This window comes from Belonocnema kinseyi, chromosome 6 (genome assembly GCF_010883055.1).
Source record: "Belonocnema kinseyi isolate 2016_QV_RU_SX_M_011 chromosome 6, B_treatae_v1, whole genome shotgun sequence".
Classification (NCBI taxonomy): domain Eukaryota; kingdom Metazoa; phylum Arthropoda; class Insecta; order Hymenoptera; family Cynipidae; genus Belonocnema; species Belonocnema kinseyi.
Window position 1 is genome coordinate 107052665 of NC_046662.1, and position 11876 is coordinate 107064540.

General features: G+C 33.4%; 2 protein-coding genes across 6 annotated transcripts in view; both read left to right on the forward strand.

Annotated features, from left to right (window-relative positions):
• LOC117174780 overlaps positions 1–11876 on the forward strand; it is a 246670-nt gene that overhangs the window by 135856 nt on the left and 98938 nt on the right. The window lies entirely within an intron of this gene.
• LOC117175538 lies at positions 3859–4812 on the forward strand. Its single transcript, XM_033365246.1, has one exon. The coding sequence runs from the start codon at positions 3859–3861 to the stop codon at positions 4810–4812; it is 954 nt and encodes a 317-aa protein (XP_033221137.1).

An 11876-nucleotide genomic window follows, 5' to 3' on the forward strand; every position in this document is an offset into this window, starting at 1 on the left:
GTTATGCATGGCATCCTGTTTTGTTTATTAATTTAATTTGAAAAGCATTCATATAGTACATCGGCAGTCTGAGGCTGCACACATTTCATTATCCTATGCTATCGTTCTATAGAGAGATCACTTCTTTTTACAGATGGCAATCGTTCGCTCTTGTATTCATTCTTTTCCATATGCTAGTTCCGTCAACCTTTGGACGAGGTATATGTAACAAGATACTGAAAACAACTTTCGAGACTCGCGAGAGAGATTATAGACAGCATCAATTTAATTCGAGACCTTTCATGGACGTTTAGTAAATACCAAGAGTACACTGTCCGGCGTTTATCTCTCCTTATATGATGCAACGATATTCGAGCTAAGGTCGCATGCCTTTTTTATCCACAGATATATGCTCGCTTTTCAGTTCTCATTTGGAAAGGTCAGTTTCTTACCTATTTTATGAAAAAGATTTAAAATGAAATTTAAAAAATGCAACAAATTAATATAATGAAATATTAAAAATTTTTTCAATCATCCATTAAGAATACTCTTCTACTATACAGAATCGAGAATGATTTAATTCAGCGTTAAAAATTTTTTTTCTATTATACTGAATTATCTAGAATGAATGATATCATCAAATGTTATTGCGCAATTTTTTTCCGTAAACAACTTCAAGGTTATTTTTAATGACGCATTAAATTTTTGCGATGTTAAAAAATTATATCCGGACGTGTGGATTATAATATAGAAGATTCTAGAACAATTAGACAAAGAGGGAGATATCTTGCTAGATAAGGATAGCAAATGTGCATCTATAAAAGGGCGCTTTGCATACATTTCCCTCTGTTGTCATCAAGTATTTGTTGAATACACATAAGCCTACAAAATTCAAGTGAAGTGAAAATTAATACAGAGATTTTGAACTGTTTTCGTGTTTTATACAATTCATCAGAAAAAAAACTTTTGCGAACATTCTTTTAAAAAATTATTACGAACGTCAACATATTCCACCTGTGCAGTGAAGATAGGAAACCTGGAGTCTCTTAAAAATCGGTTAGTGCACCTTCTATGGTTTTTTAAATTTAAACGATATTAAAAATATTAAACTATTTAAATTTAAAATCAAATTACATTACATTTTCTTTTAAATTTAAACTCAGTGCAATTCGTTGAAAATATTATTTGTGAAGTTTTCTGCTAGCCATCGAGTGATAATTCAAAATAGACTTACTGGACTGCAGAAAACGTATTCAAATTTATGAAAATGCCTATCAGGTGCTGCATGAAAATGCAACAACTTCCGAAATCTCCTACTGGCCACATCAGTGCACGCAACAGTCAACAATTGGACTACTAACCTCCAAAAACCGCACATTCAAGAAACTTCAGAAGAGTGGAACTGGCGTGAATGAAGGTTTGGATAGGAAAGGAGATAGAATCAGACGGCAGGATCTGGAGTCTGCTTTAAAAAGTCGAGTCAGAACAGGTTTGTTTATAAATCTAACACATAAAGATTTAGATGATTTTTTCATGGATGCAAAAACAATTATTACATATAGATTAAAAAATGCTTTGAAAACTTTTGTGGGGGGCTTAAAAACGAATGTTATTCTTGCAGCAAAATTTAGTGTTATAGAAGAGGGTAGGGAAATCGAATGAATAAAATTTTTTAATACTAAAAATGAACTTATTTTAGAAAAAACCGAAATAAATGAATGGTTTGAAAGTAAGGTTATAGAGCAACTTTTAACTAAAGTAGAGGAATTTCAGCAAAAAAAATCTGACTGGAGATTAAAAGAGATTATAAATTTAAATGTTAATATTAATAAATACGCACCTTTTGCAGTAGGCTCATCAACTTTTGTGCGATTACCTAAATTTAGAAGTGGTAAAAAAGCAGTTGTAAATGTTAGGAACAGTGACGAGTACTGTTTTCTCTGGTCGGTAATGGCCGCTCTTTGCCCTGCTAACAACCACGTAGATCGCGTCTCATTCTACCCACATTTCGATACACTCTTGAAACGTGATGGAATCAACTTTCCCATTACTTTTCAAGATATCAAAAAATTCGAAAAAATGAATCAATTGCGTATAAATGTTTATGGTGTAGAACATGAGGAAAATAGGAAAAAGGATGGGATTGTCCTTTATATAAGCAATGAAATATCAAAATGTCCTACAATTCACCTGCTAATGATTGAAAATACTGATTTCGATTATCATAACAATGACTCTGAAAGTAATCCAGTGTATCATTTCGCATGGATTAAAAACCTCTCTCGACACATAAAATCACAATTTACAAATTCTAAGGGTCGCACATGGTTCTGCGATAGGTGCTTGTGTCACTTTAAATTTGAAAAATCTCTGATTAACCATAGAGCTGATTGCGAAAATTTGAATAATTGTAGAGTGATGCTTCCAACAGAGGAGGATTGTAGGAGCATATTAAAGTTTAAAAATTGCAGATACAAAGAAAATGTACCATTTGCATTATATGCAGACATTGGATGTTTGCTGGAACCAGTTACAGATTCACAAACAGATAAAGCAGTGTATCAAAAGCATATCCCTCCTAGTGTTGCGTATTATACAAAATGCAGTTTTAAAGATTCGACCTCAGAACCTAAAGTATACCGTCAAAAGGATTGCATTGAATGGTGTATAAAAGAATTAAAAGATTTAGCGTTAAAAGTAAATTCTCTTTTGAAAAATCCAGTACCAATGGAAAAATTAACTTCGAAGCAAAAACAAGAATTTTAAAATGCAAGATTGTGTTACATTTGCGAAAAAGATTTTTAGAAAGATGATGTTAAACATCGCGACCATTGTCACTTTACAGTTAAGTACCGTGATCGAGCAAATGGAAGCTGCAACATTAATTGTAAAGTCTCTCATATCATTCCAGTAGTTTTTCGTAATTTATCTGGCTACGACTCACACTTTTCCATTAAAGAATTAGCACAAAGTTTTGAGGGACATGTCTCCTTACTACCTGTAAATAAAGAAAAGTATATCTCATTTACAAAAGATGTTCCAAATACTAGAGTTAAACTTAGATTTATCGATTCTTTCCGATTCATGCCGAGTAGCTTGGAAAAATTAGCCTCATATCTCAATGAAAGCGAAAAAACAATAACTAGAAAATTTTGTAAAAATGACAGTGAATTCAATTCGTTAACAAGAAAGGGTGTCGTTCCATACGACTACATTGATAGTTGGAAGAAATTAGAGGAAGACAGTTTACCTCCAAAAGAGTCATTTTATTCCAAATTAAACGATTGCCACATTTCTGACGATTGCCACGGCTGACATTTTTGAAAATTTTCGAAAAACTTGTTTTGCAACATATAAATTAGATCCATTACATTATTACACAACACCGGGACTTTCTTTTGATGCAATGCTAAAGTACACTGGAATCAAACTACATTTACTGACTGATATAGAAATGCTACTCTTAATACAGAAAGCAATCAGAGGTGGCGTTTCACAATGCTCAAACTGTTTTGCAAAAGAAAACAATAGATTTATGGGGGAAGATTTTAATCCATGCGATCCGGAATCATAAATTTTTATTTAGATATTAACAATCAGTATGGTAAAGCTATGAGTGAGTTGTTACCATATCAAGATTTTGAATTGTTTGAAAATTTCGAAAATGATCCAAACTTTTTCAATGTGCCCGATGGTTCACCTGAAAGTTACATTCTTGAAGTGGATCTAGAATATCCTGAAGAGCTTCACGATTTGCACAAGGACCTTCCATTGTGTCCTGATCACTTTGTGCCTCCTGGTTAAAAATGTCAGATTCCAAAATTAAAAACCAATTTGCTACCAAAGAAAAACTATGTACTACATTACCGAAACCTAAAAATGTACTTGGAATTAGGCATGAAACTAACTAAAATTCATCGAGCGCTAAAATTAAAGCAAAAAGTGTGGCTAAAAGAATATATTGATTTAAACACTGAACAAAGCAAAAGAGCAACTAATGAATTTGAGAAAAATTTCTATAAATTGATGAACAATTCTGTTTTTGGAAAGATAATGGAAAACGTTAGGAAGCACAAAGATGTCAAGCTTGTGACAAAATGTGAGGGGAGATATGAAGCAAAAGCTCTAATTGCTAAACCAAACTTTCATAGCTGTACCATATTTGATGAAAATATGGTTATTGTTGAAATGAACAAAACAAAGATTTCTTTCAATAAACCTATCTACATTGGTTTCACAGTCCTTGATATCTCAAAAATTATCACGTATGATTTTTATTACAACTATATTCTACCAATTTTTGGAAATTCTGCAAAATTGCTATATACAGATACAGACAGTCTCATCTATCATTTCACTGTTCCCAACTTTTACAAATATATTAAACGAGACATCCATAAATTTGACACATCAGATTATCCAACAGACAATGTTTACGGAATTACTCTGAAAAATAAAAAAGTTTTGGGATTAATGAAAGATAAATGCAACGGAAAAATAATGACCGAATTTGTGGGTTTGAGATCAAAATTATATGCATATAAAGTTTTGGATGAAGAAGATGAAAAAAAGAGAGCCAAAGGTGTAAAAGGATCAACACTGAAAGCCATAACATTCGATGACTATAAGCAGACTCTTATTTCTTGTCAGAATCTGATTAAAACTCAACACTTAATCCGAAGCCGAAAGCGCGAAGTGCACACCATCATCCAAGAGAAGATTGCTCTCAGCTGGCATGATGACAAACGAATGCTGCTCCCTGGTACTACAGATACTCTTCCATGGGGATATAAATATAGAGCCTGTGATCCCATGGAAGTCGATGCAATGTAAAAATGTATATAATTATTGATTATTTGTATATATGTAAAAAAAATTGTCATTGTAGGCTATTAAAATGTATATATGAGAAGAAAAACAAAAACGAGGTGAAATATGAGTGGAGGATTGAGAGAGATAGAATATACTGTATATATGAGTGTAGGAGTGAGAGAGACAGATTGTATACTGTACAGAAAAAGTTTAATGTATCAGATTTATAGTATGTAGCTGCTGGAATGAAAATAAACTTTTGTGATATAAATATAATGTAAAGTGTATATATGTAAAAATTATAAGAAGGAATCGAAAAAACTGTACAATTGTTTGTACAAAACACAAGTTATTGCAAAATAAAAATAAAAATAGTTAAATATAAAATGGTGTTTTTTATTGAATAGAACCCTGAAAAAATACAATTTTAAGTGAATTTCTTTAAATCAAAAAATTATTTGCCTCAATTAAAATTGAAAAAAGTTAAATGCATAGCATTTTTCTTAAATTGATTCAGCTATCGGATGCAACCTGATCCAGCAGACGTAATCTCCCAATGCTGAGAACGACGTTTTTCGAAGCCACAATGCCCACGATGTTCACAGACCTACCCTTTCGCATATCTACTATTCGCACTTATTATAAGGACATGGAACTCTGAGAAAAAACACACACAAGTTTCTTTTCATTTGCTTTTTTATTTAATTTCCAAAAAAATCAGTACATTATATGCTTAAAAATACGCAGATTAAATATATATGGAAAAAACATTTCTTATCTCTATAAATATAAATAATCATCAGCGTATAAGTACGCTTCCGGAATCATACAATCTTCCAATAAAATTACATTTTCAGTTCCGCACTTGGAAGAATTTTTATACATATGATTCGTACACATAATATTTTCAAGTTCATACATCTCACGCAATTTCTGCAGTGAAGGACATTTCAGATCAAGCAGGTCAACAATTTCGCATGACATTTCTACAAATTGTTTCAACCAATTCTTTTTTTCCAATCCTTTTACATAAATTGTTGATGCATCTTCTAAAGTATCCTTGAGTTTTACAGGTATTAAAGAATATGGTAATTTACCAGCATTCCATGGTATTCCATGAAGATTGCGCTCTTTCCATTTGTTTATAGACTTATATTTTGGTGGAACGTCTTTCCACTTGGAGGATGGTTGAAAGAGGAAAGAATATGGTATTTTGCCTGTTTGATCAAAGAGTAGTAATATAGCCAATTCTTTCAATACAAATTTATTTTCCGGCAACTTTAAGCCCTGCATATCCACCAAGTACTGAATCTTAAATGCAACTAAATTATTTCTAATTTATTACAGCATTTTTATACCAACTTTTTCACCGCCCAACTTATTGGTTTATACTCAACTATATGATCGTGCAAAATTAAGCAATATGCCGATGTTTGAGAGGGAAAATTTTCACTAGTTTGAAATTCCAAACGAACGTCAACTGGCCCGTATTTAAGTGACTCATTCTGTTTAGAGCAGTCAATCACTACTAGAGGTGCATGATCTATAAATTCTGTTCTCGATAGCAGTGGTTGTGGTTCTTTACTATAATAATTAACTTGAAAGTTTGTATACATTTCATAATGAAGAGTATACTGATTTCGATTAATATCAAGATTCAAATTACTATAATAATAGCACTGATCATTTAAAAATAGTTTTACATTAGTCAAATTGCAATGATCAATCTTGCTGCAGTTTCTCGTAGTATTATTTTTTCTGTTTGTCTGAAATCCAAGTACAACAAATCTTGGTTTTTCCAATTGTGTTGAAGTTTTTAAAGTCCAAACATGGTTTGAAGTCACTAGAACTAGGGGATATTAATATAGTTCCCAAGTTCGAAAACTTATTGGCATAAATGGATCTTTTTCAATATATTTTGGCAACTGAAATTTGCCTGAATCAGACAGTCTAACGCTAGGCAATAACCACTCTATTTTATTGATTTCAATTTTATACTGCTTAAGACGAGCTGTTTGCAAGATGGCATTTGTATTACCCTGTGATCAGGTCAAAATGAGTTCATGTTTAGCATTGACAATGATTTTGTGATAATCTTCAGCAAAACCAAATATCATGCTAAGAGGTATGGCTACATCAAAGTAGCTAGTGACGTTTGTTAGTGATTGGTTGTTATTATTCACATCAAGCCAACCAGTATTCTGTATGTATCGTGATTGTCCTCGATTTATAGATACATAATTTTTCATGAGACTAGTCAGAACAATATTTTTATTTCTATCAATTTCTATTGCATTGATTTCATATCTTGCTTCTTCAAAAAAATGACAGATGGCATTAGAAAATAAAGATGTGTTTGTCACTTGCGCTCCATCAGTTTTTACGATTCTTCTATGTACGTGAAGTGAACTTTTGCTCGACAAGAGACACTAGTCCTGATTTTGAACAACAATCCGAATTTCATCACTATTGTTGAAGGTCGATGAGGCATAAGGCTGATGTGCATGAATTTCACAGTGTGCAATTGACTCATCAAAGATGATTGGTGCTTGAATATTCAAAATTTCCCTTTCCATGACAAATAATCAATCGCTGATAGGCAAATTGACAGATGCAGATGCAAAAAATCCTAAATCTCTTTATTCTCTTCTTCTTTTTCTGAGCTGCAGGCCTAGACTTTTTAGGAAGAGAGAACTTTGAGGTGTTAACCCTTTCACTGCTCTTTGTCGACTGATTATTTTTTGACATTGTGTTGGTTTATTATAACCAAAGCCAATCTTTTGATTGAAAACGATATCCATTATTAGAGAGACTTGATGTGCAGTCTGATTGTTACAACTTCAACACGAAAATTGACTAAATACCCATCTTGATCAACTATGCGGAGCTGTATATGATCTATTGTCTGCACAACGACTGGTAAGTAAATGACATGAGATGGTACTTCCACTATCTTATATTTAGGTGGCACTAGAGGGAAAAATTCATGAATAGTATGTACTTTCTGACCATTAATGTATGCACCTGTAGTTATGCTATACTCAATTCTTAAAGAATTCACTTTTATGATTGATACCGGTTGATCAGATTCATAAGTTTGCTTAGCTTCTAGTCTGCGTGATGAAAACCCTAGCAAATGACCGATGGAATCTTCACGTTCGAAATTTATACCGTGACTACAGTAAATTTCACTTTTTAAATTATTATTGTTTGGTTTAATATGAATTTCAATACCCTTGTTTACCAAAGCATTCTGTAGATAGCCCTTTTTGTCACTTATTTTATAACTTCCTGTAGGTATTTCAATTATTTCATCACCCACATAAAATTTATTTTGGCCAATGTCTACATTGGGTATTGAATTAACGGTTAGAAATTCAACGAGTCCAAGTGAGTAATTTTTATAAGGAGACAACTCAATTGGAGGAAAATAGTGCGTTTCCAGGATTGAAGAAGTTCCTGATAATGCTAGTGTCAATGAATCATCCATGGTGACAGCTAGCGTTCAACTGACTTTATATTGAAATTTTCAACACTTATACAGATTAAAGGTACTCTTAGATTTTAATTGATTGCATAGAAAATGCAGACATAAATGTCCACATACAAATGCATCGTAATTTTGATATCTTTTCATAGGCACAACAATGTGTTCCTGGTCCTTTTTCATCGTCAAGATTAACAATAGCACATTCATATATACGAGATTCACCCTTTGGTAATCCATTTCGCATAAAAACACCTCGAAAATGTGGAATCTTCAAGGATTTTGCAAATTTCAGTAAATCTGCATCAGTCAAGGCTCGATGAAGTAGCTTCACTTTAAGTTTTTTGACTTGCGTTTGAGTCCTACTCCATGTTTATATGGTTTCAGATGAAGCCCTAATCCTTGTCTATATGGCCTCAAGTATAGATTTAATGGCAGTTTGTGCATCATTGCTTGAAATCATAGACTTTCTAGCTGAAGCAACAATTTTTCTCAGTGTAGTGGTAGGTCTTCTGTTCTTACTGAAACCCATCCCAAATTTTGATTTCACCTTCATTGCGTTTGTAACTCCCCAAGCGGCTGCCTTTTCACCTATACCAGAGTCTGGAGCAAAGACACGTTTCCAAGATTTTTCAGCCAATACACTGTCAGCTGAGTTTCTAGCCTCTATAGTTTCTCTATTTTGTGAGTAGGCTATATCGTGCTCTTTGCAAGCAGCGTCCAGTGGATTCATTCCTGGATCACCTCGTGCTAATCTTTTGGCTAGCTTCGTACCTGGGTGACCGTACTGGTAACCAGGCAAATGCAATTCAAACGTTAAATTGTTGATGATTCTGTTGAGCAAGCCTCTCCCACGTCTTGCTTGCTTCACGGTTCGTTTACGACTGACTGTTTTGCCTGACAAATGCTTTGCTGGCTCTACTGATACATCCAAATGGATTGAGATTTGAAAATATTTACGTCTATTCAAAATCTCTAAAGCAATCAAAGTATGAATTTTTGGAAAAAGTCCTTTAATCAGTAGATGGCGTTGAGTACTATCCTTTCAATGAGCATGAAGAGGTTATAATCCCAAGTGAAGCGAAATCAAACTCAGTAATTGTATTTGATGATGTGGCTTGTGCGAAACAAGATAATATAAGAGCATTCTCTTCTATGGGTAGACACAAGGATGTAGACTGTTTTTACTTGAGTCAGACATATGCTCATATTCCTAAACATCTTGTATGCGACAATGTTAATTTACTTGTGTTATTCAAGCAAAATGAAGTGAATCTGAAGCACATTTATGATGATCATGTAGTCACAACTTAGACGTTGATGCATCAACATGTCTTCGCGTCAGGAGAATTTTCGAAAGCAAAAGAATATTTTGCAACAAATTGCTAGAGCTAGTGAATCAATTCGACGTAAACATAGGTTAATAAAGTTGGGCAAAGAAACAGGTGAGTGCACATTAAGTGACACTTTTAAACCCATTACTAATCCACTCGAAAAAATTGTTGGCGGTTTCAAGAATATGAAAAAAGTTGAACCAATTAGATGGAAAGAAGAAGCAAAGAATAAAGCTGAAGAAAGTATTGATGACGATGATTTGTCATATAAATCAAGTAATGACTGTGAGGAAGAAGCAGATGAAAATGTAGATCCCAGTAATTTAGAGACATCAACTGCTAGTGAAGCTGAAAAAAACTCTGAAATACCTACATCTTCATGGATTGATGATGATGCAAACAAGTATCTCATATTGTTATGCGAACGAAGTAGAGAACTCGATAATGTGTATGGAGTAAGAAAATTAACGAAAGATAGATTAATGATTGGAGATTCTCAGATAAATTTCAGTCAGAACTATGTTCATGTGGGTAATTTGAATTTTCCCAAAAGTAAAGGCTTGCTGGAACTTTTATGTAAAAAAGTACCTCAAGAGTCCTCTATAACTCCCAGTGATCTTGAAAATTATAGACAAATTGCTATGGCAACAATCTTATATAAAAAACATTATAAACCAAATGGAGAAATTCGCAAAGACGGGAAATCATGATCAGGTGAAGGTATGATCCCACAATATATGATTGCTAGAGAGAAAAATCTAATGGATTACATTTACTGGGATGATCCGAATGAATTGGTAGACCGATTACGCTTACTCCTAGCGTCTCAAGCAGCTGGTAATCTAAGTCACACCAACGAAATTATATCAATTATCGAAGAACTAAGAGAAGCTGAAATTATATAATAATGGATGTTTATCAAGATTTCCATCATTTTCAAGATGAGCATTGATGTATTCGGACGTCATTCCAAGCGAGCACAGAGTACAAGTCGCGGTCCTCCTGGAATTGGCTTCAAAGTCACATCTGAAGGAAATTATGATATGAATAATAAGAGGCTGTGTAAAGTGGCTGAAGCTAAAGAACTATATGATGCTGTGAATCTGAATATGGTGCAACATACGATACAGCGTGAACTTCAGTCTATATATGATTTTGTAGCTTCTTTGCGAACTGAAGTAGTCAATAATACAATGACGATTGAAACTCTGGAAAATTCCACAGATAAACTTTTTAAAAATGCGGAAATTGATGTTGAATCAATTCAAAAATTGGTGTATCGAAATTCTGAGCTCATTAGTCAATTAGACACCAGGCTGAATGAACTCAAAAATGGACACCGAGAAGCTGCATTTGGTGAAGGAGCTGCACAAACCAGCTAGACGAAATTACGAACGTCGAAATTTCGATATTCGTGGCATTGATGAGACCTGGCAAGCTGATATGGTTGAAATGCAATCATACGAGAGAGTAAACAAAGGATACAAGTACATCTTAACTGTAATTGACATATTTTCAAAATTTGCTTGGGCTTTCCCCGTTAAATCCAAGAAGGGTGAAGATGTAGCTGCAGCCATGGAATCTGTACTTAATGAGGGGCGCATACCGAAAAATTTACAAGTTGATAGAGGAAAAGAATTTTACAGTTCGCAATTCGAAAATCTTATGTAGCGATACAAAATAAATTTGTACTCGACGTTTAGTAATTTAAAAGCGACCATTTGCGAGCGATTTAACCGTACTTTAAAGACCAAAATGTGGATGCAATTTAGCTTACAGGGACAATGATAGTAGACACCAGACTATTCGAATTAAACCAAAAGATGTTACTGAACATAATGAGAAAAATTGTTATTTAATGTATACAAAAATTACAGTGTAAAACAAGCTATTGAAAAAGAGAAATTTAAAGTTGTAGATAAAGTACGTATAAGTAAGTTTAAGCATGTTGTTGAGAAAGGCTACACACTGAATCGGACAACTGAAATATTTACTATAAGTCATGTCAAGAATACTGAACCAGTGACGTATATGATTAAAGATTATCAAGATAAAGCTATTGCAAGTAGTTTTTATGAACAAGAACTAGGCAAAGTGAGACATCCAGATATTTATCTGGTGGAAAAAGTACTGAAAAAAAGACGAAATAAGCTATTTGTGAAATGGTTAGGTTTCGATGACTCACACAATAGTTGGATAGATAAGTCTAGTTTATAAGAATCTTTTGTATGAAATTTAAGTTTTTCTGAATAAAGTTGATTATT

Bases quoted from the DNA above. Each gene is read 5' to 3' on its own strand.
- LOC117175538 (XM_033365246.1), top strand. From the start codon at position 3,859: ATGTACTTGGAATTAGGCATGAAACTAACTAAAATTCATCGAGCGCTA.